The following is a 27,813-nucleotide window of genomic DNA, read 5'->3' as shown; positions in this document are numbered from 1 at the left end:
TTCCTTGTTTTGGATATCAATTCTAAAATGGGAAGGATTTGGTTGGAAAAGATTTAAAGGATTATTTCATCTTGCTGATAACAAATCTTTCTAAGTGAGATTTTAAAAGTTACATTTAGAGAACAAGTATTACTTTTCAGGTACAATTTTAAATTTGATTTTTATCTTTCTCTCTCCTTCACTTAGTCAATCCTATAATTAAAAGGAAAAAAATTTGAAATGAAAATAAATGTTCTATCAAATTTCGAAAAATTGCACTAGAAATACACCATGCCACCGGACATATAGTTACCATGTCAACATATATAAGTTGTATCCTATTATGAACAAATTTCTTTAAAAATAAGATAATAATCACATTGTCAAAGTGTTGGTAGAAAAAATTAAAACTTCCACAATACCTTTCACATTGGCTCGATTGAGCATGGCAAGACCAAAGCGCAGAGATCCCTTGAGAATGGCATCGGCTGACAATCTCAGCGGATCTCTATGAACAAAAAATAATCTCAATTTCAAGAGTTCTCTCATAGAACTCATATGAACGGCAGGTTCATGGAATAACCGTCAGTTTTTCTTCCTTTTTGGGTTCAGCAAAGGACAAGGAAAAATGACGATGAGAAATATGTTTGTTTTTTAAATATGGTGTATAGCCTGGCAACAATATCATCAACAAATGGGATGCATCATGCAAGCCTACCAACCCAGAACCTTTTCTTCATACATATGGCAATCAAGCCCCAACAGACAGGATTTCAAAGATGCCGATCTAGTCAATCGTATAGAATCACAAACACGAAAAGATAGTGTTGATTGTGGATTTTGATCAGATAGATGCAACATGCTAAAGAATGAGAGGTGACAGAGAGATGCAATACACAACATTGTTATTAGGTTTATGAAGTACCACTCGAATATGAAGCAGGAAATTAGTGATAGTTGATGTCATCAATGCAAGTCTCTTTTGGTGGATACACCTAGTGTCATTCCCATTCGAACCAAAGTCTCAAGCGAGCGACTACTATTGTCTAGGAGATCCTCATCCAATTCTATCACATTCTGAAAAATAAAAAACAATAATAAAGGAATTCAGCCGTCGGTTGCTAAAAGCCTAAAACAAGTGCAATTGTGCATGCAACGATTCCTTGCAGTTTCGATAAGGCTATCGCTAGTTCTAACAAGCATGTGCTGGACCAGAAAAGTCATCTCTCAAATAAATGATACACAAATGGAGAAACAAGAGAGAAATATTGTTAAGTAGCTGAAAAGCTCCCCTCATCTCTTGTTTCAGTTACAAAGTACTCTCAACTAAAGCCTGGTTTCCTGTTGGTATAACAATTATTAATGATGAAAAAATTTGGCATGTAAATTATACCAAATTACAAAATAGCTAGCGTAAAATTCTAAAGATGGCCGGTTAGCGAATGTGAAAACAGTTCAACATAAGATCGTGAGTTAAGAGTACAAAACAGAAGTTCAAATGATGTCAGAGAGAAAAAAACAAGTTATAAAAAGATGTTCTTCATTAAATGCAAGCCTCAAGAAAAATCCCGAAGTAATGAATAATAGACAAAAGAAACAAAACTCAATTTAAGTTTCAAGAACCGTATCCAGTTTGAAGATATAAAAACGACGTGCCCCTGATGTATGCCAACACCAATCACAAATCTGACATGTGAGTATTGATAAGAAAACTCCAGAATAATAAGGTCTAATGTCAAATGAGTATACATCTCAAATGCAGATAAAGATCTTTGAAAAACTATGCTTCATGTGGCTCAATCAACCAGACAAGTTCACACGAAAATTTTCATTATTAAAAAATTCCATTACCAACAAAATACTTGACAAATCATGATTTAAGCTCATGAAGTATCTACACAAATTCCCATTTAATATAGTCTTACCATGAGACAATCTTAAATTGGACTAAATACCCCAACAAAATACTTGTCAAATGAGTATACATCCACTTTCGTGCTTAAAATAATCACTTTCAGTTATTTAATGTTTAACACGTTATTTGGATTTTTAAATTGACACTTTGGATATCAAAACACCCACTTATAGTTGTTTAAAAGAGCCACTTTAGACCTGTATCACCATGAGCTGGACTCATTCAAGAGTTGCTCAAGTTTTTGTATGATGCAGAATCTCTCAAGAAAATATAGCCACACAACTTCATAGGGATCGCAATAGAAATGAGTTGTGAGCTGCATAACAGGCCACCTAGCACACCTTACAGGTTACAGTTTCTTTTTATCCTAACTTTGCACAGCACTTCTACGACTTTCTTGCTGCGGTGGGTGTCTATTGTTTCATTTACAAAATGATTGATATAAAAAGTGGTCAAATCAATTTTCTGCAAAAAGCTTTGAAGTATGATAAAACATTATGTCATAAAACCCTAGTATTCCAGAATTTCAATTAGAAGCACGAATTCTTAGCATTGTAAGAGTGTGATAGTTGATGCCCAATAATAAAAATATGTTAAAAGCTCAAATGAGGATATGACAAACATGGCAAATTTGATTTTTTTCAAATTTTGTGATAAACGTAAATCTTTTGATTCAACTTCAACGAGGACAATCATGTCATTAACTTAGTAACCTGACTACGCAACAGAGCCGAGTTTACAGCTAAACTAATGCTAGAATAAAGATCTTACTTGAAAAAAATTAGATCAGCTTACACACAAAAGTGCCAAAAATATTGCCTCCTTAGATCATATATTATGGACTGTAATTCGTACAGAAATTACCTTCTCAAAGACACATATTACAGTGCTTCCACCAAATGAGAAATATCCAAACTGCAACATTAGTATACAGCAGTTGTCATGGAAAAGGGAGGAATAGATAATGAAGAACAAAAACGACACAGCAGTACATTTCAGGAATTCCAACCTCATCACCCTTCTGAACATAGTCACCCTCCTTTTTAGTAAATGTAATACTTCCAACCATTGTTGCTCCAATAGCAACAAAAGCCACCTGCAACTAGACTGTAAATACTAGATAGAAGAACTTGAGCTTTCCAAGGGAAGTGGAAAAGCTACAGTGACTGGCCTTAAATATCCAGAAATAAACAATCAGAAATACTAATAGCTACCCAAGAAAGCTTCATCGTGACTATCAGTTGTTAAAGTGCAAAGGCCGAATTCAAATTAAACAGTTGTGAAGACATATAAGTGGAATTCGAATGTTAATTATTTATGCCTTTGTGAATCAAATGTGTATCCTCAATCAAAGCTAAGATTTACTTAGCAATGAAATTTACTAAAATAGTCAACTTTGCTTACAGTAGGTTGTTGTCATATGGGTCTACACACAAGGAAGAGAAGGGCCAAAGAAATAATTGATGGTATGCCATATATTAAAAGCAATAATGACAGCATAGAGTATGGACCGCTAGGATTGAAGAAGTCGCACGTAAACAAAATCCAGCAACTTGAATACTGGTTTCAAAGAATCCAAATACTGCAGCCTAACCATGTTTAATTTAAGCAACAAACCTTTCCAAAATTTGCAGTTGAAATGATGGAGACAACTCTCTTATTCTCTGTAAAGACGTTACAATTGCTATTTACAGCAATCGGGTTAACCTGTCCCCAAAAGAAAACAGAAATATAAAATAATAAAAATTATAAGAGAAGAAACTAAGATTCTAGCATGATGATTGAATAAAGGAAAAATTGTCCTGAATAATCCCACCCTTCGCTTATACGCTATATACAATCCCACCTTTGGATTATCTTTTAATAATCCAACCTTTGCAACACATTTACTCGTGAAATACCTTGAAACCCTTTAGGTTATTTTTTACAAAAAATAAAATTTAAAAAGGAAAAAAACATCCCAGTCCCCTAACTCTTCCACCACCCTACCTCACCTCCAACGCCACCCAGCCCCCACCCCTACCCCTTTGCCCAGCCACCTCCCCCACCGTGCCACCTTTCCACAACTAAGCCTCCCGACAGATGCAGATGTTGGAGGTGGCACAGAAGGTAACATAGTATGGGTTGTAGAAAATTTGGTCTACATGCAGTACGCAATGGTCCCGGGTGTTGGCAGCATGACAGGGATGGGGAGGTGAAGGGGTGGTTTGTTCCTAAGGTGGTGGAAAGTTATGGTGATGATGGTTGAGGGGGTGGGGGAGATTGCCGGTGAGGGGGGGAGAGGGGCTAAGCAATGGTGGTGGAGGTGACCTAAAATGAAGGGAGGGTTGGGAAAGGGTTGCCTCTTTTTTATTCTTTTTTTTTTCCATCTTTACAAGGGTATGCCACGAGCAAATGATTTGCAAAGGTTGAATTGTTTAAAAATAATCCAAATGTGAGATTATTCACGGCGGAAGAACGAATAGTGGAATTATTCAGGATAATTTTTCCCTGAATGAATAGCAATGTGAATAAATTCATACAGTATATAAGCATCCAGGTATATGAACAAAGCGCTCAATTGTCCCCGATACTGGTAAATGAAAACGATGATAATCCTGACATCATAGTGAGATTATAGAGTTGGAACAATTGTGGCCAAAAATGCTGACTGTTGAATTTAATCCCGTAATAAATTGTATCAGTTACCTGAGGAGCCAACCGAAATATCACTAGTTCTCCACCAATGAAAGAATCAGTAGAAACATCATTTCCCAATAATCCTTGAATAGAGAATTTTCGACCCTGCATAATGAAACTAAATCAACTTCTTCTCATGCTTCTAAATCAAACAGAAAACTACATACTACTGAAACGCCTATTTATTTAAACCTCAGTCGCATTGATTAGAAACAATACAAACACTTTTTTATAGTTCAATTTTCCCTATAAAACTTGCAGAAAATCTTTGAATCAGACCATCTTTACGAAAAGTATTTAGACAGCTTGTGCGACACTATTGATATCTGCCCAGTTATGTGTTCTTCTCAAAGTTCAATAGGGAAATAGAACAATAAAGTGCCAAACACTTAAAAATTATAATGATGATGTCTAAAGAGTCCTAGAGCTATAGTGAATCAACATATTGTACAATATAGAGTATTTCATCCATTTTTCCCGTCACAATGTTTCTCCTTTTACGCTTGTCAATGCATGTCCTAAACCATTATCTCCGATTATCAATGCCTTAACAAAAAAATATTAAGAGGCTGACATATTGAAATTTACATTAAGATAAATCTAACAAGATTTCACAACTATATTTTCATTGAGTAAAGATGACATCTGGCAAGGAAGGCGTGATCACTATGAATTATCAAATTTGCAAATTTCAAATGCTTAAATAAAACAAGATGGTGGCGATACTGCAAATTTTAGTTAAATGGAAAATAAAACAAAGCTGGGCAAGTCCTTTTTCATGTACAGAATATTCTAAGGCATATACATATAAATTGACAACAACCACAACTTTCCTTCACCAAGTATAACAATGAACAGGTATTTGGAAGTTTTCTTGAACATGTCATTTGTATATACGGAACTAAAACAATTAGGAAATCAAGTTCCATAGATACAACACTTCACAAACAATGTTTTCTACTTCCAATACCTAAATGGTGAAAAATACCTTAATCCACAATCTGGTGCTCTCTTCAACATTTCTAAAAGCCATTAAACGAGAATCAGCGGCGCATACTGCAACATCATCACGATCCATGAAAGCAATGGGTCTTGCACCAGGCTTAAGTTCCCTAATGAAAAATTCATTAAACGTCTGCACAATCAGAACTAAGAAGTCAATTGATGAGGTGACATACTTGTTAAACCAAGTACATGTTGCAAAACCAGGCCCCAAAAATAACTTCATCATATATCGACTATGCTTAAATTAGATACAAAGAAAGATTGTGTTCAAAATTGAGTTGTGTTCTCTAAAAGAGAATATGCAAAACGTTCTCTGCAAAGAACACTTCAGTCATTTAAGTAAATATAACAAAGACAGAAATTGAGTGCCAAAGAAAACAGACTTAAGAAAATTTCTCACAATCGTTTCCAACTATAGAGCCCATTAACATTCTATACGGAAAAAGGATCCATTACCAAGAGCAGATAACTCCACTAGGAAATTTTCAGACATAAAGGAGCAACAATTCAACAATAACAAAGCTTTTATCCCAATATGGGGCCAGGTACATGAAGATGCAATGATAAAAGAAAAAAAACAGGGGGCAGAATTCAATTTTAGCAAAAACTATAGTGTAATTTTGCATCAAAGAAATAGGATAGTCAGCCTGAATGAAAGGCACAGATCCATAGTAGTAGTACAATGATGTTCTTCACATTCAGAATGCTTCGTTCAAGGAAGAGGGAGACAGATGAAATAATAAAGATCACAACTTTGATCAACTTGTACAAAGACCCCATTATCATTAACTCAATGCCATTAAGTGGTTGGTGGGGTTTGGGGATTGAATATACGCTACTTTACCCTCATAAAAGGAAGAGGTTGTTTCCGACTGACCAATGATAGCAAACATCATCAACTTTATATAAATAAGACTAACATTGCACCTTCATCACACATAAATGGGTATGCCCATAGTGCAAAAAAGCTATTTCGGTCACGATCACAGTAATAGTCGTGAAACCGATTTGGCGGTCAATGCTGCCTATATTTTGCTCCCGTCAAATTGAAAAACGTTTACAATACGATTGTAATATTGTGATGCGAATTTGTTTTTGCACTTTGCATATTGAAAAACGACGCTATATTAGAGAACAAACGACGTGTTTCAATCTCTAATATCACCAAGATCGAATGTATGAAGTCTTGTGACAAACAAATTACACTATCAATAATATTGATGTTTGTAGGAGATAACAATGCAATAAAACGACACAAAAAATTCAACGAGGTTCACCCAATTAAGGCTACGTCCCCCGGTGTGTAGTATCTCTTATATTATCAAAGGAGTTCAAAGAACTCTCAAATGTGGAGAATTACAATAGAGAAGAGATTAGGCTAGTGTTTGGCTTGGGGTGTATTTTGTGGATAATTTACAATGGCATATGAGCATCCTATTTGAAGAGGATAATACATTGATGAGGATGCACATTAAAAGCTAGATTTAATAACATATTAAACGGCCTTTAAAACATGAACAGACGAAGAAAAAGGATCCAAAGCTGCCCACTGAGCATGTGCTCGTTCGAGGCACTCATGTGCTCTTTCGAGCTGCCTCATACAGCAGCTTCTGTTCATGACCTGCTATGTGCTCGTTCAAGCATCTCCCCCGCTCGTTCGAGCACAGCTTTGTAGTGTACTCTGACTGCTTCTAATTCTCGAGCTCGTTCCAGGCAATATGCACTTCTTGGATGCCTCGTTCAAGGCATCTACAACCTCTTGCATTCCTTCATTAATCATCATTCATCATGCCTCTTAATTCTTGCATTTAAGTGTCTTCATCAATATACCCATTACACTAAGCATTGAACATCAACTTAATCACCACATTAAGTCACACACTTAATCACCCATTAAACCTCCCAAGAGATACCATCTCTATGTGCATGACTTGATTGTGCACTCAAGTCACCATTAACATTAACACATATCTTTTAACTCCTGACTATATGCGTAGCTACTAGAATCCTGTAACTTAAATGTTTTTTTAGATAACTTTAAGACAAATATATGTGCCTAATACCAATATTTATTATTTATAGCATAACTCGAGAATTATTTCAAAACATCACAAATATAATATTACCAATTTCATAACTTTCAAATTCTCAGAGACATTTATCCAAACTATTGAAATTCATTATTCAAAACGTAAAATTTGTCATATTGCTAGAACTCATAACCTAGGTTGCACTAAAACGGACACGGACACGGACACGGACACGACACGGGTACGGGAAAACGCTAACTTAAAAATGGCGGATACGGGGACACGTAAATGGTAATATAATAAATATATCAAATTAAAGATAATTTTACAATCTTTCATTTGATATTTGTAAATAAACACTTCAAAAATATATAACTCACATAACATTTAAATAAGTACCAAATAAACAACAGGAGTATTTAAATATTTGGGAAAAAATAAGAGTTATGAAAAGAAGCAGCCTTGAAATAGCATTTCAGAAGGTATGGGCTACTAGCTCTTCCCAGTTCACACTAGCCAATTAGCCTGGCAGCAGCCAGCAATGGCATTGGCAGCAAACCTCAAAAACAAGATTAAATAAAAACAACACACGTGTCCTTGCCGTGTCCGTCGCGTGTCCTTGCCGTGTCCACGTGTCCGAAAAAATATTAAAATATTGGACACTTCATTTGGCGTGTCGGACACGGATTTTCGCGTGTCCGTGTCCGACACGTGTCCGACACGGGACACGCCAGTGAGGTGCCGTGTCCGTGTTTCCTAGCTCATAACCTACCTTCCAAATTAAATACTTATATGTATAAGAGGAAATTAATTCATAGCTTTACAACTCTTAAGACATTTAATGTCCTTTTCCTTGCACTATGCCTTCTAAATTCAATATTTGTATGTATAAGAGATTTTTTAATAGTCTGACCCAAATGAATGCCCTTTTCCTTGCACTATAAAAAGATTTTAAAAAAATTTCTCTTCAGGAATCTCCATACTGAAATCCTCCAAATAGATCTAAATAAGAAATGACTTTTCCCAAGTTCAAATACTTGTATTGAGTGGTGAGTGGTCTCTAGATTAATTCGGGACTAGGAGCAACCTATATATATATATATATATGACGGTGTTAGGATTCGACCGATATTTAGGTGTTACAATAACTGCATCACACCCGTGCATCACCGTTTCATTACCGCAATCACGACCGTTACCGCATTTTTACACTATGATCACAGGTTACATGACGGTGTTTCACAAAACATTAAGCTCAAAACCCGTTATAAAACTGTCATCATTGAACAGAGGAACCTCATTTTTATTCCATGGATCCAACGCACCTAGACGAAAAGCAACCAGCTGGATAACAAGATGCCCCTTGGGTATCTTCACTCATTTGGAAGAAGAGGCATCACTTTTCCAAAAATTGAAATTCTCAACACTATGGATTTCAGAAAAATACAAAACAATATAGTTGCTCGCTCAGATTTTAGAAACATAACAAAGCCCGTCTGAGCTGTAAGAGACAGAGAGTGCAGATTGCTCCAAAAGATGTTGCCTGATGCAACTTCAATATGTATTAAGGGCTAAAGAGTGTGACTGCCTACAGAACCTAGCTTTCTTACCCAGCTTCTACCTCAAGCACATTAGAAGGAAAGCATTAACATATGAGCTTAAAATCATTCAAGAATCCTGCGTCATTACACAAATCTGCAACTACTGGTCTAACTAAGCTAAAAAAACATGAAACTAACCTTATTTCCATGATGGCAATCTCCAATATTAGATGCATAAATAAATGACTTAGATTCAACTAGACACCAAAATGATGTCACTAATACTAATCAAGTGAAAAATGATGAAGTTCCCAGTCCCAATCTACTCAACAAAATTAAAATAAAGAGGAATTCTTTAATTGAAGAATACTCCTAATGACCATATTCCATTGAACGATACTCCTAACAAGATGAAATAATGCTTACTGCATCTACAAATTCCAAAAATGCTCATCAAGCCTTGAAGTAAACCTATTAACCCTGTAAGATACTCAAAAGTATAAACTACATCAAAAGTACCAGTCCACACACATCTTTCAAGCTGTTACATTCATAAAAGAACTTTCTAAATTCCTAAGATCCTATTGATCCTATTGATGCTGCTTGCATCAGGTGTAAGGATCATTAGATAATATAAGATGCATTAAGGTCAAGATCCCACAACTCAAAAGTGGCTGCAGATTCCAATCATTAAATTTCTGCTGCACTATTAATTTCAGAAAGCATTCTAAATGCATTCTAAATGCATTCTACAAGAATACTTGGAGTGTAACTTTAGTATTTAGCACAAACGACACAGCGAGAGGCACTACTAAGCTAGAATGAGAAAAATTGCTCCGAGTAGATGCTTCAAATACCTTGGGTCCATATTTCAGAGTTGTGGGGATATCCATCAAGATGTGACCCATAGAATTAAGTATGAGTGGCAAAAATGGAGAGCGGCCACTGAAATATTATGTGATCGAGGTGTGCCCGCTAAAGGGCAAGTTTTTATCAAACGACCATTAGACCGGACAAGAATGTAGGGCTTTTAGCGAGGATCAATGTAGGAAGATGAAAGTAGCGGAAATGAGGATGATTTAATGGATGAGTGGGCATACTTTGAGGGATAAAATTCGAAATGAAGATATAAGAAAGGGTTTAGGAGTTGCAAATATTGAAGAAAAGATGAAAGAGACTAGTTTAAGATGGTTTTGACATATGCAAAGACGGGGTATTAGCAAACCAACAAGGAAAATAGAAAGTTGAAACTCGGAAAACTTAAAGTTGACAAGGAAGACCGGAAATGACTAAGAGAACAAGAGTGAAAAAGGATATAACGGATCTAGAGTTACAAATTGAGATGGTAGAAAATCATAATGATTGGAGAAAAAGAATCCATGTGAACAACCATTGGAATTGATATGCTCCCTTTCGTCCCTAAGAAATTGCAACACCAACAACTGGCACAAGTATAAAGAAATTGGTGGAGACCAGAACACTAAATTGTTTGGGTAGGATTAGAAGTGAAAGAAAATGAGAGATGTGTGGATTAGAATTAAAGTGGTGGAGACACTAACTAAAATAGAAATGTTGCAAGTTAAAGGAATGGACTAAAGTGAAAAGTGTGACAATCCTTTAGGGACAAAGAGAGTATTGGTTTATGGAGTGGACCTCAATTTTAAGGGATTAAGGCTCTTATTGTAGTTGTAAATTCTACGTCAAGCTTCAAAGAAATTTATGATAGAGGCATCACATAAAGTTCACAAAGAACATACGTTTTCTTGAAAGCATCCTTACCTTAAAGTGATCCAAAGGGTATTTCACTTCAGATAAGTTCAGCTGATCCTGCAAGATAACATACATGAATCTTATATTAGCACTGCCTATAAAACAAATTCGGATTAAAAAAGGAAACAGGATAAGAAGCATAATGCAGATTATAAAAAGATCAATAACAGACTTATTAATTATCACGGATTAGTGGATCTTCCTACATTACCCTATTGGCCTAATTTGTTAAATATAAAAGAGGATAAAGTACTTATTTCCTCTTAATAACAAGCAATGCACATGAGAAGATGACAGAGGGATATATAAACTATATGAAGTAGCCATTGTTCTACTTTAATGTAAATTTATTTTTCACTTGAGAGCAAAATAATTTACATTAGAGATGCCATTTTGCAAGGGAAATAGCTTATAAGGGCTTGAGTTGCCGTCGACAGGTCAACAACCCTTTGTTTTCTTTTTAATATATTTCGTTATTACCAATAGAAAACAAAAAAGGGAACCAAGAATTCAGTATGACATTGAGCCAAATGCAGAATAATTCCAGGAAAGGGAGTTAACAACGAGACTTGTTCACATGTTTTTCTTATGAGAAGACAACTTATATTTGGAGGTTGTTTTTTGCTTTGCTTGTTGCGTCTTTGATTTGTCCAGTAAATATCCAGGAATAGGTCGTGAATTCCAATAATGTGTTTGAAGGGGGCGAAGGAAAAGAATATGTTTTTGATGCCAAAGAAAAGTTGTTTAATACAATAAATTGGCTATTAGTGTATGATAGGACTATAGGAGTGGAAATTACTTCTCTTACTGGAGATTCTCTTTCATGTGGTTTGTTGTGGGACAAAACAACCATCTCAGCTTCATTATTGAACAATACTATTCAATCGGTCTGACTCAAAGGTATTCAAACAGCTTAAGATTCTGTAGCCTGTATAGTGTATCCTCTTACTCTGTAGCCTATACTCTACCCTCAGTTGTCAATTTACAAACAGTTTTATCAAAAGGAATATGGACAGAATAATTCCACCAACAACCCCCCCCCCCCCCCCCCCCCCCCAAACCTCCACAAAAAGAATAATCAATTGTAAAATCTTACAAATAAGCAATAGAGGGATAAGAATCATGCCTTGAAAGTTTCGATAAATTTTGGTATCTCTTCTACAGAATCAGGCAACTCCATTGTTTCCCCCTGCTTTTCAGAGAGACGCTGCAAAATTTCCTTGCCTCCTGCACCACAATCATTTGAATAATAAAATACAATGGAAATAAATAATGCAATCATTAAATCATAGTAATAGAAATATAGCCTAGTGGTTAGTATATGATATAATGGATATAAAAAAGAATTACAATGCGAAAAATTTTGACATTTTCTTGACTAAACAGAATGGTACAAATTCACAGAACAGCATGGTATGACAAAGTGAGCAATACATTAAAACTTTCCATACTGCAGAAAAAGAAAATGTACTTGACGTCACGCTCTCTCTAGTGCTTGATTGTGATTTGTTAGCAAATTGTAGACAACGCCTAACAGCAATTAAAATTTTCACATAAAAGAGACATAGACAAAACATAAATTTAACTTAAATTGCAAAAAGTACAATAAAAGAACATTAACTTGCGTCTGAAGGATGCTAAGTCCAACCAAACGGGCATCACAAAATAAATGTAACCTCATCAATAAGTAGGTTGAAAAAATCATGAAATTCAATTCATAATAATTACCATGAACTAATCTTAATAGAAATGCTTTTATAAACAAGCTATAGAAAATACTACACATCATGAAAGCCTAGAGTTTAAGCCAGTTAGGCAAACTCAAATCAACCTTGAAGCAAACCTTCTAGAACCCCATCCACTTAGTGCCAACTTCCATGAGGATTTACGAGAGAACATAAGATGTTCCAAGTCTACAACACACAATCTATAAGGATGCAGCTTCTAATTTCATTTTCAGGAACCTATGTGTGGAATGGGAGGTCATGTTATTCCCATCAATATTGTAGATCACACGGCTATCAAGTAGGATTCAAACTTCAAGTCGGGAACCCCAACAAATATAAAAGGAGACACATGAGACCAAGGAGTTTCATACCCTTACAATAAGAGATAAGCCTACATATATCCACTTAGCAAAGCGATTAAAACATTCATTTTTTCCTATGGAACTATAAATACACTTATGAAGATTGAAGGAAAAAACTTCACAGCTCTTTGATATTCATGAAAGACGACATGTCAGATCATTACATAATGGCAAAATTAGTCACCCTATTCAAAATTCAACAAAAGCTGTCTGAATAAAGACATCCACACAAAGATTGACTAACCCATACACTTTTGGGAGACTGAGCAGAGAATCAGTCTAACTGATTGATTTTACCTTTTTCAAGAAAGTAAAGCCCTACTTTAGCTTGATATAAGGCTCTCATCGACAAAAGAATCTTCCCAGAAATTAGTTCTTCCACCAGCATTTTTGATGTACGATCAAAAACCTACATAAAGAAACTATTCATCAATAGTAAATAAAAAGAAGTGGAAAACTCATATTTCAATAGATTAAAAGATATGCTAGAGAAATGAACGTATGTTCACAGACTTCCTATCAAGGACACGAGACTATTTATTCTAAAGAGTAAGTCTACTCATTAGATACTCTACAAAATCCTCAAGTGACTTCATTAAATGTTACATAAGAAGGGGGCAATGTGAAATGAAAACTAAATTAGGTTACGCAATGGAATGGCAATGTGAAATCCTAAAAATTTGGTAAAGAAGGGGTAATTAAAAGTCAACGGGAAGTCAGATTAACTAATAGCTTGGTCAAAAAGATTCTACAATAAAGAGAGAAAAACAAGCGTCATGAGTATCACGTGATCAAGGTTAAATTAACATCTGAAAGTCACAAAGCAACTAGAGCTATGGAAAATAGATTCGGCCCTAATTTGAACCCACAAGCTGATTGTTCGTGACGTAAGAATTAACCGAAAAGGCAAAAACGTTATTTGAGTCGAATTATTCAAACTGATATGATGCTCAACCGACCCGAATGCTGACCCGAAATTGGGGATATTTGAATTGAAAGACAACCGAATTGAATAATTGACTAAAATGGAATTGACTGAAATGAACCTCCAACACAAGTAATATAATTGAAATGAGTTAAAATGACTAAAAGTTTAATTGAACTAAAGTTTGAAATCCCTGATAGGATTTTAATGAACCCAACTATTAACCAACATGAGTGGAAATGAATCCAACGTATTTATAAAGTAAAAAAGACAACCCATCCTTATACTAACTTAATTTTGACTTATCTAATTATGACTAATTCATTTGTCTTAAACTTAAAGCAAAAGTGTTCACTAACTCGTATTTAAACTTGGTGCGAAAGAAAAGAAACCTGCTTTGAACCTCTTGTCAAGTGCTGATCAACTTTTATGTTCAACCAAGTTAAACAATAAACGTAAACCTAAAAATTGAACCTTTCCCGATTGCATCTGCAACCGAGCCAAATTTGAACCTTACCGACAAGTTTGTTAATCGATCATGACGCACAATGCTCTAATTGTAGCTTACTTTGACTGGAATTAACTTCAAATTAGACTTGAGATTCCACCAACATGAACCTCAAAATAAACAAATTGCAACCACCATAGATCTGAAAAAATAACCGAATGCGCAGCTCTAAAAGCAATACATCGAAAAACTTACATTCACAAACTATGACCAACTAATTAGCGCGTTTGTATTGAGTGAAATAATATATCAAGGAATCCATACCAGAATGTGTCCAGCCTTTGAGCCTGAATGTAAGCCAATGCCATAAGAAGAGTATTGAGCCCACTCACTCATTTTAAGTAGCCATCTAAATCAATCAAATCAAATACAATAAAATTAGTATTAATAGAAGACTTTATATCATACAGCAGTCTGCACTTTGCGTGCATAAGAACTAAATAGAAAAACACCAGAGTGAAATTTCCCAGCTGCACAGCAGTTGAAAAACCAACACATTACTGAAGCTGATCTAGGGAAGGATTTTGTTGCGGAAATAAGAATTTTATGAGCTAGAAATCATGCATCACTAAGATATTCTTACCCATGCGATGCCTGCTTATCAGTTAAGAAACCCCCACTCATGATGTTGTTTCCAGTACCATCATTGAAACACAAACTCATATGAACCATACTACCAACCCAATTGGAAGTATCGAGAATTTCACCACAGACAGGACAACAGTTAATAAGTGGTTCCCTGAAAATCAGAAACAAAATAAATAATTAACAAGTTAATTTGCGAACTTAGTCATAAAGCCATAAGAGAAACCATAAATGCCCAAGATACAGAATGCAACACTTCTACAAACAAGCATATACGAAATACACCTGAAAAGACAGGAATACAACAACAATGTCAGATCTTTAATCCCAAAAGATTAAGGTTGGCTACATAACCAATATATCAATTCCAAATTTCCAATCTTCTCTATTTCCAGTTTTTACCATCTCAATCAGTAAGTCTAGATTCTTCATATTCTTTTCCACTCTTTTCCCTCCAAATCTTCTTTGGCCTTCCTCACCCTCTATTTAAGTCCCCCAAGCTTCAACATTGTATCTTCCTTAATGCCTTCTCAACAATTCCAAACATACAAGAATAGTTCTAAGAAATTCGCATAATAGAAAAAACAACTTCAAAACTTACTATGATTTTCTCCAAACATCCTCTATGAATCTTCGAATTAGATGAAGTTCCATTGGCAAACATGAAACTACAAGCAGTCACCAACTCTCTCTGAGAGATTCCATTGCACACAGCTAAAGTTTATCCAATCTAAAGGAATAATGCAATGAAGGTTACTAGAATTTTCTAATTCACACATAACCTCACACGCATTAATTTTATTTTGCCGATCAAATACAGTGGCCATCTGGCTCACAATAATGGAAGGGAAAAGACATTTTCTTTCTTCTTTTGCTTCTAAATTGAGAACCAATATTATTTATGGGCAAAGAGTACTTAAAGAAGAACAAGGTCCAATTGCCAAATATCTAGCCTTACACAAATCAAGTACAATTCAAATATTATAGATTTCTCAATCTAATGGACTATTCTAGAATAGACTATCTATCAAAGCTTCACCTCTTCCTCAAGATTAAAATTTCCGTGTCCTTGTTGGTTTTACTCTCTAATTCCTCTCTAGGGACTAGAATTCTAGTAGCTTTTTTTTTTTTTTTTTTCACAAGTTTATGAAACCAATTATCCTCACCCATTCTTGTGCTCCTAATGTTTCAATACCCTTCATAGGAAGTACCAAGTTAGCAACCATGTCAAAATCCCTAGTTGTCTCCGCCATCCTAGCTGTGAATCCTTGTACTTTTTTAACTCTTCTTGCTTCCAATAATTCTACACAACCCTAGTCTATTCACCAATTATCCTTATCCTAATGTACGAATTCCCTTGTGGAAACCATGGGTCAAAAATAACAATTGTCTCCCTCGTCACTTCTCTTATCTCCCAAAAATTTTTAACTTACATCTCACCCAATATCACCAACACACAACAAACAAACCCACCATACGCACTACTATCTCGTTGTTCCTTCCCTTACATTCGCATTCTTTGTGTTACTACCTAAGCCACTACCTTCAAAGGAACCCTCTACAGTAAAAGCAAGGACAACAATATCCTAAACAAATTAGTTTTTATTTGTGACTTCATTCAACTGATATGAGATCACCTATAACAAGCAATGTATGCGAGCATTAATTATTTGCTTTCAAATAAATACTAAGCTTGTAACTATTCCATCGCACTTGCAAGTTACATTAATCCGAGTGAAAGCAGTCTAATTAAATCTATGTACTATCCGTAGTGAACAACAACAATGCCAAATTCCTAATCCCAAAAATATTCTGTCGGCTATAGCCTACATGCACCATAACAAATTAACACTAGAGAATAGCTAACAAAAACTATAATTTATTCGTCGTTATCTAATACTAATCTACAATGAAGAAAATCAATTGCATTGATCATCTACATATATAATCCTCTCATATTCATTATTTTCTAATCTATTGTCAAAGCTCTAGCAAATCCTAATATCTTGCCATTATTCAATCCCGTTAGCCAAGACTTCTTGGGCCGACCTCTTCCTTTGCTATACTCCTAAAGTTCCAACCTTCCACTTTTCTAACTAATGCATTTTCGGTCTTCTTTGTACATGAATAAACCAATGTAAACATTTTTCTCTCTCATTTTGTCAGATAATCGTACTCTAAACTTGAACGAGAACAATACTAAAATTACCTCGGATTAAAATGAGCCAGCGTGAATCTCACGAGAAAACAATCCACCTAGACCAGTAATAAACAATGAAAAACCTCATCAAACTAGTCGTCTATGATGTGAGAGCCAATTTCCTCCGACTTAATTAATCAATTAAAAATCCTCATCCTAATGTATGATAGAATCAAATTCTTGAATGCTTACATTGAAGATTTATTCAGCAGTGCATAATTAATAGTTTCTTATCCTGATTAATGGTCTCAATTCACATGTCTCGTGTATGTCTGCAATAATGTACTTATTATATTTCCATTTTTGGGTTGGACTCACAATATATGGCATAAGCTCAACATAAGCATAGAATATTTGGTCTAACATTACCATCAATAATACTTCTAGGATGATCTCACAATTTGTTACCACAAAAATATAAAGTTCAAGGCACTTACAGAAAACAAGAACATAAAACCACAATACAGAGGGAAAAAACCATCTTTCATGTATAAGCCCATATCTGAGGAAAATATGCAAATTAAATCAGGAAACTAAGACAGGATCCCATTGGATATCTATATTGCCCAGTATGAACTTTTCGTACTTTTCTTGATGAAAAGCAAGTAGTGCAGCCAATTCATCAATGCTGACAGCACCATCCCCATTTTTATCTGCATCTTTGAAGAGATCTTCTTTCTGTAATGAATGGATTAAAATACAGTTCCTTAGTAAAATCAAAACAGATATAACCCAACATTCTATTCCTGACAGAATACTTGCCACATAAGGCACGAAAACAGAAAAGGAAATATATGCCAGACCTTCGCAGCCGCCACTTGATTGCCAAATGCATCGATTAACGCAGAGAATTCCGAAAAACAAAGTTTGCCATCATCATTATAATCCTATGAAATACCAAAGTATCAAACCTCAGCAGAAGTATTGCAAACAATAGATGATGGGAAATTGAATTTTCATGAGACTTCTGATAAATTCAAAAGAAAAAGAAACAAAATAGTTGTATAACAATAGTCCAATGCTTTCAGATTTCAATATAAGCAAAGTATCAAAGAAGAACAATGGCAAAGCTTATCACATATCCAAAGCATAACGTATCAATTTTATCATGCAATTCCTCAAGTATTAAAAGTTTACAGCTGCAACGTTCCACTGCCAAAGTTCCTAACCATGAATGCCATCAAAGATTTACATAAAATGCTAAAGATCCTCAAGTAGGAAAACTAGTCCAACCTTATATTTTAGAATCTTCTATAAAACTAGTAATGAAAATGACTCTGACCACTAGAGCATGTATCCAGAAAACATCACTGCAATGACCACAGTAAAAAATCGCATTTACAGGAACGGTTGCGGTGTCATGGAAAATGGCTATAACGACAATTTTGAACTTATAATTGCATTTTTGTTGTTGAACTACTATTAGCATGCAATAATATGCCCATAGCTATTATAATTGCACTATATGAGGAACGTTTTGTGTATAATTAATTAGTTTATCAGTTAATGATTTTTTTTTAGCAACTAAAATTTTGAGTAACTATAATTTAAGTGATCTTAATAATTAAATATAATGGGTTTTACAGTGAGACAGATAATGTTGTAAAGGTGAAATATCATTGTAACGGTGAGAAAACGGGCATTTCACGCTACGTAACGCTCAACACAACGTTTTGACCGTGAAACTATATAATAGGATTTAAAGTTATGGCATCTCTCAAGCAGGTTACATAACGTTCTTATTCCATGGCAATGACCAATCATAGCCTTATCACTGTGTTACCAAAATAGATGATGAGAAGCAAACAGCAAGGACACTGCACATCAGAGGATAAATGGATCTAGAATTTTGGATGAAGGGGCAAACATGCTAATAATAGGCTCTCTGGAGTCATAGACTATTGGATAGAGAAGGGTGGAAAAGAAAGATTCAAGAGATTGACTCATAGGGATTATATCTTTGTCCTCGTGGCAGAACACATCCTTTTGGGCATAAGATCCAAATGACTAATGCAATAATAGTTGTTGTCAACTTGTCAATTGGCCTATCAAAAACGAAATCACACTAAGAACAACCTGAAGTGGTCCTAATATGACTTCAACCTGTATGGATACTAATTCCTGAACATCCTGAAGATGGAAAGACTGAACCAAAATCCCAATTTGACAATTCTGTATGTAAGGTATTAAAAAAATTAAGTATCTCTAAACCTCCCCCTTTCTCGTAAATCTCAAGAAAATAGCATGCAACATTAGAACACAGGTTTTTCCAATGTTCAATAGCACAACAACCTCACATACAAAATTTCCCAGATAAATGCAGGAAGGTGGGGCTTACCACTACAGATAAAATGCGACGAGCAAAGTCCTTTTCTGTTTCTTCTGGATCCTACAAAACTAACCATATTAAAATGGGAAGAAGCCACTGAAAAATAAAATAAAACATATGTAATACACACCTCAACAAAGCACGAGAAAGATAGTTTCCCAACCACATCAGTTTTGGATGGATCCAAAAGATCAACTTCAACTACATCAGAATCTGAGTCCTGCAACATAAAATATTATATTTCAAATTGTGATATGCAAACATTGCACTGTTAGATTTTGTCTCCTCGATATTCTAAGGAAACTCAAAATTTAAATATTAGACAGAAAGTCAATAACGATCAACAAGAATAACATGCTCCATCTATTTGTAAAAGAGATTTATATGATTTGAAGTTTCCAATTTGAATAATTAAAATAATATGTGGAGATGGTAGTAGAGAAAGTAATTAGATTACTCACCTCAGTTAAAAACAACATCAGATCAACCTCACAGTAACCTATGAGATTGTTCTTCTTCAACAAGTTGGTCTGCGACAAACATAAGAAATATATGCGTTAACAAATAAATTATCAAAAACTTGCGAAATAATCTACTCATACACCAGAAAGATTAAAAAAATTGTATGTTTTGAATTTTTACATAAGAGAAAATAGTAGTATACACCTATTATAGGAATTCGTCTTGTAGAGAAGAATCATGCACCAATTATGATAAGTAACTGAAGGTGATGAAAATCAACCTAATACTTCCCAAATGAGTATCTGGTCAATCTAATTGGTTTGAAGTGCAATCAATAGCTATAACAGGGTTTTCTATGTAATTGAGACGCATCTTATAGAATGTTGCTATACAGATATTCACATAATTAATTACAACATAAACAGGTACATACTAGCAGCATCACCATCGTGTTTTGTGAACTGAATTCTATCAGGCCATTGTTGGATTCAGAGTGAATTCATACTTCGAACAATACACTGAAATACCTTTTTCATAATTTCAGGTTACTATTCTTTAACTTTTGCTTTATAATAAACAAAATCAAAATGGGATGTTAGACTGTCTAAACCTCTAAGGCTCTAATAGATGAATAATGTCAATTGACATATGGCCACTCCTATTTCAAAATTCGGTCAAGATATAGCATCCCCAGCCACACAGGGTTTTTTTTTTTTTTTTTTGGGGGGGGGGGGGGGGGTGGCGGGGTGGCGTGGTGCTCATGGGGACTTCCTAGCTTGACCCTCTCTACACCAGAGGGTTCCTTACTTGTATTTCTTGATTTCACGACATTTCTGGTCTCCTCTAGCTAAAATTTTATCTTAAGAATTCAAGGATATGTAACAACATACAGAAATTACCACTGGCAATTTTAGGAAAGAATTCACACTTTTTTTATGAAGCTTACTCATATATATACATTAGTAATTATTTAAAACCATAGATTCCATAGTATCTTTCAAATTTTTAAGAACTGGTAGGGCTGGTTACCTCTATAATCTAATATTCATCAGATTTTACTGACTCAAAAAGCTAAACGTTTCATGGTGCTATAAAATACTTGATATGCCTTGTCAACACATTCTTTATAGAGAATCAGTGTCAGTTTAATGCATACAGAGATTACTATAAAGACTTTATAAAACACAAGCAGAAAACAATCAAACCTCATAGACAGATATTCTTGCAATATGAGGGCCATTGCTCTCTAGAAGAAGTTTCTTCTCCTGCAGATATAAACAGATAGCCATTGACATTATTATTAGAAATGAGTAAGACAGAGGTAAGGGATCTTCATTACAAGAAGAAAATTGATTTTATTGACAAAGAAAATTTGAAATAGAAAACCCAATTATGTAGCACAACCATGTTCATAAAAGATTTTCATTAGTAACAAAGAAGCAAAAATATAGCAGTGTTCTAAAGCACGTCCAAGATTAAACAAAAATTTAGAGAAGTTTTGAAAAGTAACACAATTGTCCTTAACAGCTACTCAACCTTGTTCGTAGGAATTTTTGTGATACTCAGATTTAGCTTGAAAAAGGATTGATAGACAACTCATATTAACAAGGTGCATCTTCTTTTCTAGGGAGCCCATTTGTTAAAAACTCCACAGTTAAGCGTGTTTGGTGGGGAGCAATCTTAGGTTGGGTGACCTCCTGGAAAGTTTTCCCGGGTGCGTATGAGTGAGGCCAAAGTGCGCTGGAAAAACTTGTGTTGGTCAGTGGGGTCAGTCTACAGTCTTCATGAGTAGTCACCAGTGGTCCATCAGGCCGGGGTGTTACAATTTCCCATCAGCATCAATTCCAAATAAGTAACGAAAAAAAGATTAAAAAAATTATCATAAGGTTCTATAACATCTTAGACTTGCATGAGACGTGAGACTATAAACACCAAGTCACTGACAGTATAATTCTTCTGCTATGGGATATATACTGTTACAATCAGTAGTAGCAATCATTTGAGACCATGACTGCACAGATTAGAGATAACAAGGAACGTTTAAAAGGTACAGTCACAATACACATACTGGAAAATTACAATAATAAAAGTGGGCACAATAAAAAAAGACAATGTTTCGATCTTTATTTGACAGTGACATTCTTAAACATGCAATCGAATCAAAAATGCATGTTTGGGACATGAGATTTAATAGAAGCAAAAGGGTAAGTGGATTCAAAAATTGGATTCAAGGCAATCTGGAAAAGAATAGTCAAAGATGCTAAACATGCACACCAACCAAAGCAACATTCCATTAGACCATGACATTACCCCAATTTTATAATCAGCTTCCAACGAGGTGGGTTAGGGGTTCACTTCAAGGTACACAATCTTACCCTTCTACTAACAAAGTTGTTTCCATCTTAACCTTGTGTGATAGATAGAGTTTGGCTGAAAAATTAAGAAGACATAGCAAGAACAAAAGAAAAAAAAAAAAAGAGACTGAAAGAATTCTATAACCTCCCAGTACATACTATTTCTCATTGACTTCCTGACATTATTACATATCCTATTTATATATATCAAGGTTAAGACCCTGATTACAAAATGATCTTATAACAGAAATAGTTACATCCAACAGAATTAGTTTTTCCTTATGCCAGCAGGCTAAACAAGTAACAACTTTGTTCCCACCCACTTATTTAGCCAATTTGTTACGTCGCTTATACGTCAGCAATTTCTTCTCTGGTGTGACCATACCTGCTGCCAAAAGTTGCACCTTGTCCTCAAGGTGTTCATTAGGAAATAGAGTAATCATCTTGGCATAATCCTCCCAGTTTGCCTCAGACTCAGGTAACCCATCCCAATGGACCAGGATGTTCCAATGCGAACAAAAAAGATCGAAGGGAGTAAGAAAATAGTATTTAGACTCCAATTGATAACTGATAATCAAAAGAACAAAAATCTTGCCAATCATTTTGAAATACATTGTTTAGCCATACCTCACATTCAAAAGATTTAACAGAAAATGAAGGCATCACCAAGAAATACAGAAGAAGTAGAAAAGTAAGACAATCTAAAGCAACTTACTGAATTCCAAACAGGCTCATCTGTGCTGCACGAAATAAAACATGACAAAAAAGAAAATAAAGGATTTAATATTATTTTCAAATGAAAAGGAAGTCAAGTCTATAAAGGATTGCATTTTATAGTATAGAAAATCTACACAGCTATTATCAATAGTATTTTACCATGCTTGGAGTAGTCAACATCTCTCAAACAAAAAAAAATCAATGATAAAAAGGTGAAATCTAGCAACAATTTTACTTTCCTTAGGATTGTGGCAACAGAGAAAAGGACAATTAATGTGTAAAAGTATTAACATAATACACTTAAGGTTTTATTTCTGAAAAATGAAAAATATCTCCACCAATTTTCATGAAGATTTTAAACCATGGAGCATTTTAGCAAACCTAAGATAAGGAGTAACCCATAAGACAAAAAAGAGAGAGACCTAGATTGTTACAAATGGTGGGAATTACAATCCTATCTTAAATATTATGCTACTTGAACTCTTCATTTCATCTCAACACTTGTGTTGAATCCTCAACTCTTGAACATAGTTATGACACTTTATTTTGCTAGAACATTACAAGAAATTTTTAAAAACTCACTCTATTTCTTCATGTTCACCTTGGGAAATATCATAATATTTCCATTTGGAAAAATCGTCACAAACTACCAACAAAAACACATTTTTATCAAAAATTACCTTTTGGAAAAACATTTTTCAATAACTACCAACTAAAATTCATTTGTTTGTCAAAAAAACTACCAAGTGATGGATACATTTGACTGTTAAATATGTGTTGACCAACATATAAAAGTCCACTCCCGTGACTTTTGATTGATGACTTAAAACCCCCACACATGCCCCTCCACAGCAACCACCCCAACCCACCTCTTAACATCCATGAATGACCTCCCTACAACCCTCATCCCAGTAACATAGTAATCGCTTCATGCTTAACTCAATCAAACTGAAAGAGCTTAGCTAGAAGCTTGTTGTGTTTCAACCGACTACTCCAGAAAGCAAAAATATTGCTCGGTACAAAAAATAATGGCAATCACTTGTTCGCTGCGAAGCTGGGCACTTATTTATGAAGAGGCTTTTAGGGTGAATTTAGGAGATCAAAGTTTGTTGTTTAGGGGAAATGGTTTTTTAAAGTAAACATAAATGCCCAACCAAATTTCTAACATTGCAACCTAAACAAGAGGAAAGGGTCAAAATAACATGGGCAAGGTCACACGGGTGCATTTTCAGCCGACACCACCAATAAAAGTGGGATTATTCATGAATAATCCAGAGGTGGATTTATGTAATAATAAAAGAAGATCAATAATTTTGGGCGTTAAGGGTATATGACCTTAAATTTCGAGAACGAACTTTTATTTTAAGGGGGAATAGATGTAATATCTATAAATTTTACCGAAAAATATTTAGAAATTATATTTTCAATTATTTGAAATTGAAGATTTGAAGTTCAAATGTGATTTTCAAATTAGAGATTCAACTTTTAAGGGTGTTACAAAGTGGTATCAGAAGCTTAGGTTTAAACTCTGGAGAATTAGGTTAAGATGAATTAAAAGGTTATCACAAATGATTTTTGGTAAATCTTGATTCTTAGAATATGTGTTTTGAGTTTTGAGGATAAAGCATTACTCACTCCATCCCTATGAGAATGCACCCAAACCTTTTTGGGTAAAATTTTATGGAAAGAGGGATTGAGTTGGAGAATAAGACAAAAAACAAGTGGATGATAGATATGGGCGGTTAAGATTGAGAGAGATAATAAGTTTATGAATGAGATTAAAGAAAGAGTGTAGGACCATTACCAAAAAAGAAAAGGGTGCAAAATGAGTGGGACAAACTAATATGGAAAGTGGTGAAAATTGAGAGAAGCAGAGTAAGTGTAAAAGATAAGATAATAAGTTTAGTCTGATGTATTCAAATTAATTATTTGTTTTGGTTCTTCACGAGTATTCTTGTTGAAGTTCGAGGGCAAACTTTCTTTTAAGGAAAGTGAAGTGTAATAACACAAGATTATTGATTATTTTTGTCTTTTAAGGGGGTGGTTTATGACCTAAAAGTTTGTGGACGAACTTTCATTTTAAGAGGGAATAGATGTAATACCCATAAATATACTATAGAAAGATATTTAGAAATTATATTTTTAATTATTTAAATTTAAAAATTTAAAGTTCAATTTGATTTTCAAAATTAGATTTCAAATTGAAAATTTTGAATCAGTTTTGAGTTGGTTACATTTAAATTATATCTTTAAATCTAAATTCAATCTTTATATTTTTAAATTTAAAATCAGCTCAAACCCTCAACTATAAATATGACCCTCATATTCTATCATCAATCATCAAATTCTCTATTATTTTCAACCTTAGAAAAAACAACGTATTTTGCATCTTCATATTCTACACTAACAACTTTACCAAAAATTGTGGTCATCGATGTAGATGTCGCAAAAAATGTTTATATGAAACAAAATTTGGGTTAACTTAACACTCCTTAAGAGATATAGATGTCATAAGAAATAGTTATTATAGATGTTAAATCCTTGCGTTAAATTGATATGCTTCAAAAGGTAATTTTCAATGTCCATCGCTCTAAGATCCCATGAGGATTTATGTGTTACTTATTTATTATGTGAAATTATGTATTAACAAATTATTTGCAAAGACATAATTTTACAAGTACTACTCATTTTTTTTTTAAAAAAAATATTATTAATTCTGCTATTTATACTGTTACCAAATATCATATTAATTTTATTATTATATTTATTGTTTTAAAAGAATTCATTGGTTTAATTTATTTTTTTTCATGAATTAAAGAAATCATATAATTTAGTAATTTTGTTGCTAAATAACAAATGGCAGTCTAATAGTCATTTGTCAAATGCAGAAACCTATCATACCAAATGATATCAAGTTCAAGAAACAATATTACAGCCATCTTCCCACCAACATAATAGTTCTAAATACAAAGTTCTGTAGGTGACTCAACCAAACTACCGTGGACAAACTAAATACTTTCTCCAATATACATACCAAACCATCAAGCATAGTAAAATTCTAACTAGAAAGTGATTTAAACTTTTCAAATTAGCTCACCCACAAATCCAAGTATCCAACTATACTTGCACAACAAGTTCTTTGACTTTGATAAACAAACAAATCAATAAACTATATAACGGAACTAGTATAATGCATAAAGCAACAAGCAAACAGAAATTGGAATAATAAAAAACATGCATTACGAAATTTTAATGTGTAGCAGAAGAATACTAACTTCTCAGTGATGTTTGTTCTGAATGTTTGTTCTCCAAGTGAAACGCAAGCCAACCATTTGTCCTTAAATGTCATCTTTGCCTGCAAAACTATGACATTAAACTCTTTCTTTAGGCTACAATCAAAAGATAAAATCTAAAATCATCCCCAGTGTTCATATACTATAGTAGCAAACTTTCACCATAGGATGAAGTACACCATTGTGACTCCTGACATTTTAAGCATCTCCCCAAGAATTACCATTCTGTACATCTACATAGTAATTCTAGGGAGATGAATAGAAGGCTATGAATTAGTAGTATAGTGTTTCAAGCCAGTGTCCACTTTATTCGTCGTTCACTAAAAACTTACACCCTCTTCATCACAGTTTCCTTGTACGTTTACAATTCCCAAATCTTTTCTCACTAAAAGCAACCGAAGGGCTTACTCTTCTCTTAGGTAATGCCTAAGTCATAATTGGTAATTTGGTATAGATGAAAAGTGCATGCAAGAACTACTTTTCACCATTTATGAAAAGAAAAAAGGCATAGATAGTAACAGTCTTACTGCCTTTATTGTTTCTACAGAAGGTGAATTCTCTCCATTTACTTTAATAAATACTGATAGATTGTCTCCACTTTAGGCCTTTTCTTGGCAAGGGAAAAAAAGGAAATATCAGGCTTCCAGTACTCAGTCTCAAAGATAGGGATTGAAAAAGAATCAAAAATTACTTCAAAATAAAATTTACTTTCCTCCCCATTTTGAAGAAAGGGAACTTGAAATCATTCTTTTGTCAACCAAAACTTGATTTTTTTTTTTTCTACCATTATGAGAAAAACTTTTTTGCTTTCTACCACTTTTCTATTTCATCAATTTCAAACGAACACTAAAAAAACGCCGAAAATGGAGAATAACTACCTTTCACCTGCACTCGGACATCAATAGCAGAAATGTGACTAGATTAGATTCATCAGTACTAAGCAATTAAACCTAATTATCCAATAAATTGTTCATAGAACACCAAAGAATTTGTACAAAACAAAGTAAACCCACCAAAGAATTTCACTCGTCTACTCATACTAACTATACGATCAACGGATTAAGTACTCCCAGCAACCAAAACAACTAATAGCTCTAAATTATCATTATCCATAAATGAAGAAACAAAAAAACCAAAAAATTAAAAAGGAAAGGAGAAAAGAACAGACAGAGATGAGATTGAGAAGAACAATTCCAGCAAAATCCTCGGCAGTAATCAACTTATAAACATCGGAAGAAAAATGATTGGAACGATTTCCACGATGAACAATACGCTTAAGCTTTTGACGAAGCCTAGCCCTTCGAGAAGTTGAAGGTGAACCATTTTTGGAACTTCCACTACCCATTCTCCAATGGTAGAAGAATAAAGATTCAGACAATGGCAGTAGACAGCAGAGAATGATCTTTTGTACTACTTAAATAGTCAACGGCCG

The 27,813-nt window shown here is 34.3% G+C and overlaps 1 protein-coding gene across 2 annotated transcripts; it reads right to left on the bottom strand.

The window, feature by feature from the left end:
* Positions 1 to 288: 288 nt before the first annotated feature.
* On the bottom strand, positions 289 to 27,813 carry LOC130828312 (phosphatidylserine decarboxylase proenzyme 2-like). Of its 2 annotated transcripts, XM_057694227.1 has the most exons (21): positions 27,550 to 27,813; positions 26,364 to 26,443; positions 23,087 to 23,111; positions 21,223 to 21,282; positions 20,017 to 20,085; positions 19,686 to 19,775; positions 19,565 to 19,615; positions 18,030 to 18,113; positions 17,813 to 17,904; positions 15,025 to 15,180; positions 14,706 to 14,790; positions 13,306 to 13,417; positions 12,046 to 12,146; positions 10,929 to 10,976; positions 5,562 to 5,708; positions 4,583 to 4,678; positions 4,417 to 4,491; positions 3,512 to 3,601; positions 2,904 to 2,990; positions 2,759 to 2,809; positions 289 to 1,056 (listed from the first exon to the last, which is right to left on the bottom strand). In XM_057694227.1, the coding sequence occupies exons 1-21, from the start codon at positions 27,724 to 27,726 to the stop codon at positions 946 to 948; spliced, it is 1,887 nt and encodes a 628-aa protein (XP_057550210.1). In that variant the 5' UTR covers positions 27,727 to 27,813; the 3' UTR covers positions 289 to 945. The 2 variants fall into 2 exon arrangements, with proteins under 2 accessions (XP_057550210.1, XP_057550211.1); XM_057694228.1 differs by lacking the exons at positions 23,087 to 23,111; positions 26,364 to 26,443; positions 27,550 to 27,813 and adding an exon at positions 22,757 to 23,060.

This window comes from Amaranthus tricolor, chromosome 12 (genome assembly GCF_026212465.1).
Source record: "Amaranthus tricolor cultivar Red isolate AtriRed21 chromosome 12, ASM2621246v1, whole genome shotgun sequence".
Lineage (NCBI taxonomy): Eukaryota > Viridiplantae > Streptophyta > Magnoliopsida > Caryophyllales > Amaranthaceae > Amaranthus > Amaranthus tricolor.
Note: the sequence above shows the minus strand (reverse complement) of the source record. Positions and strands in the feature narration are given on the sequence as shown.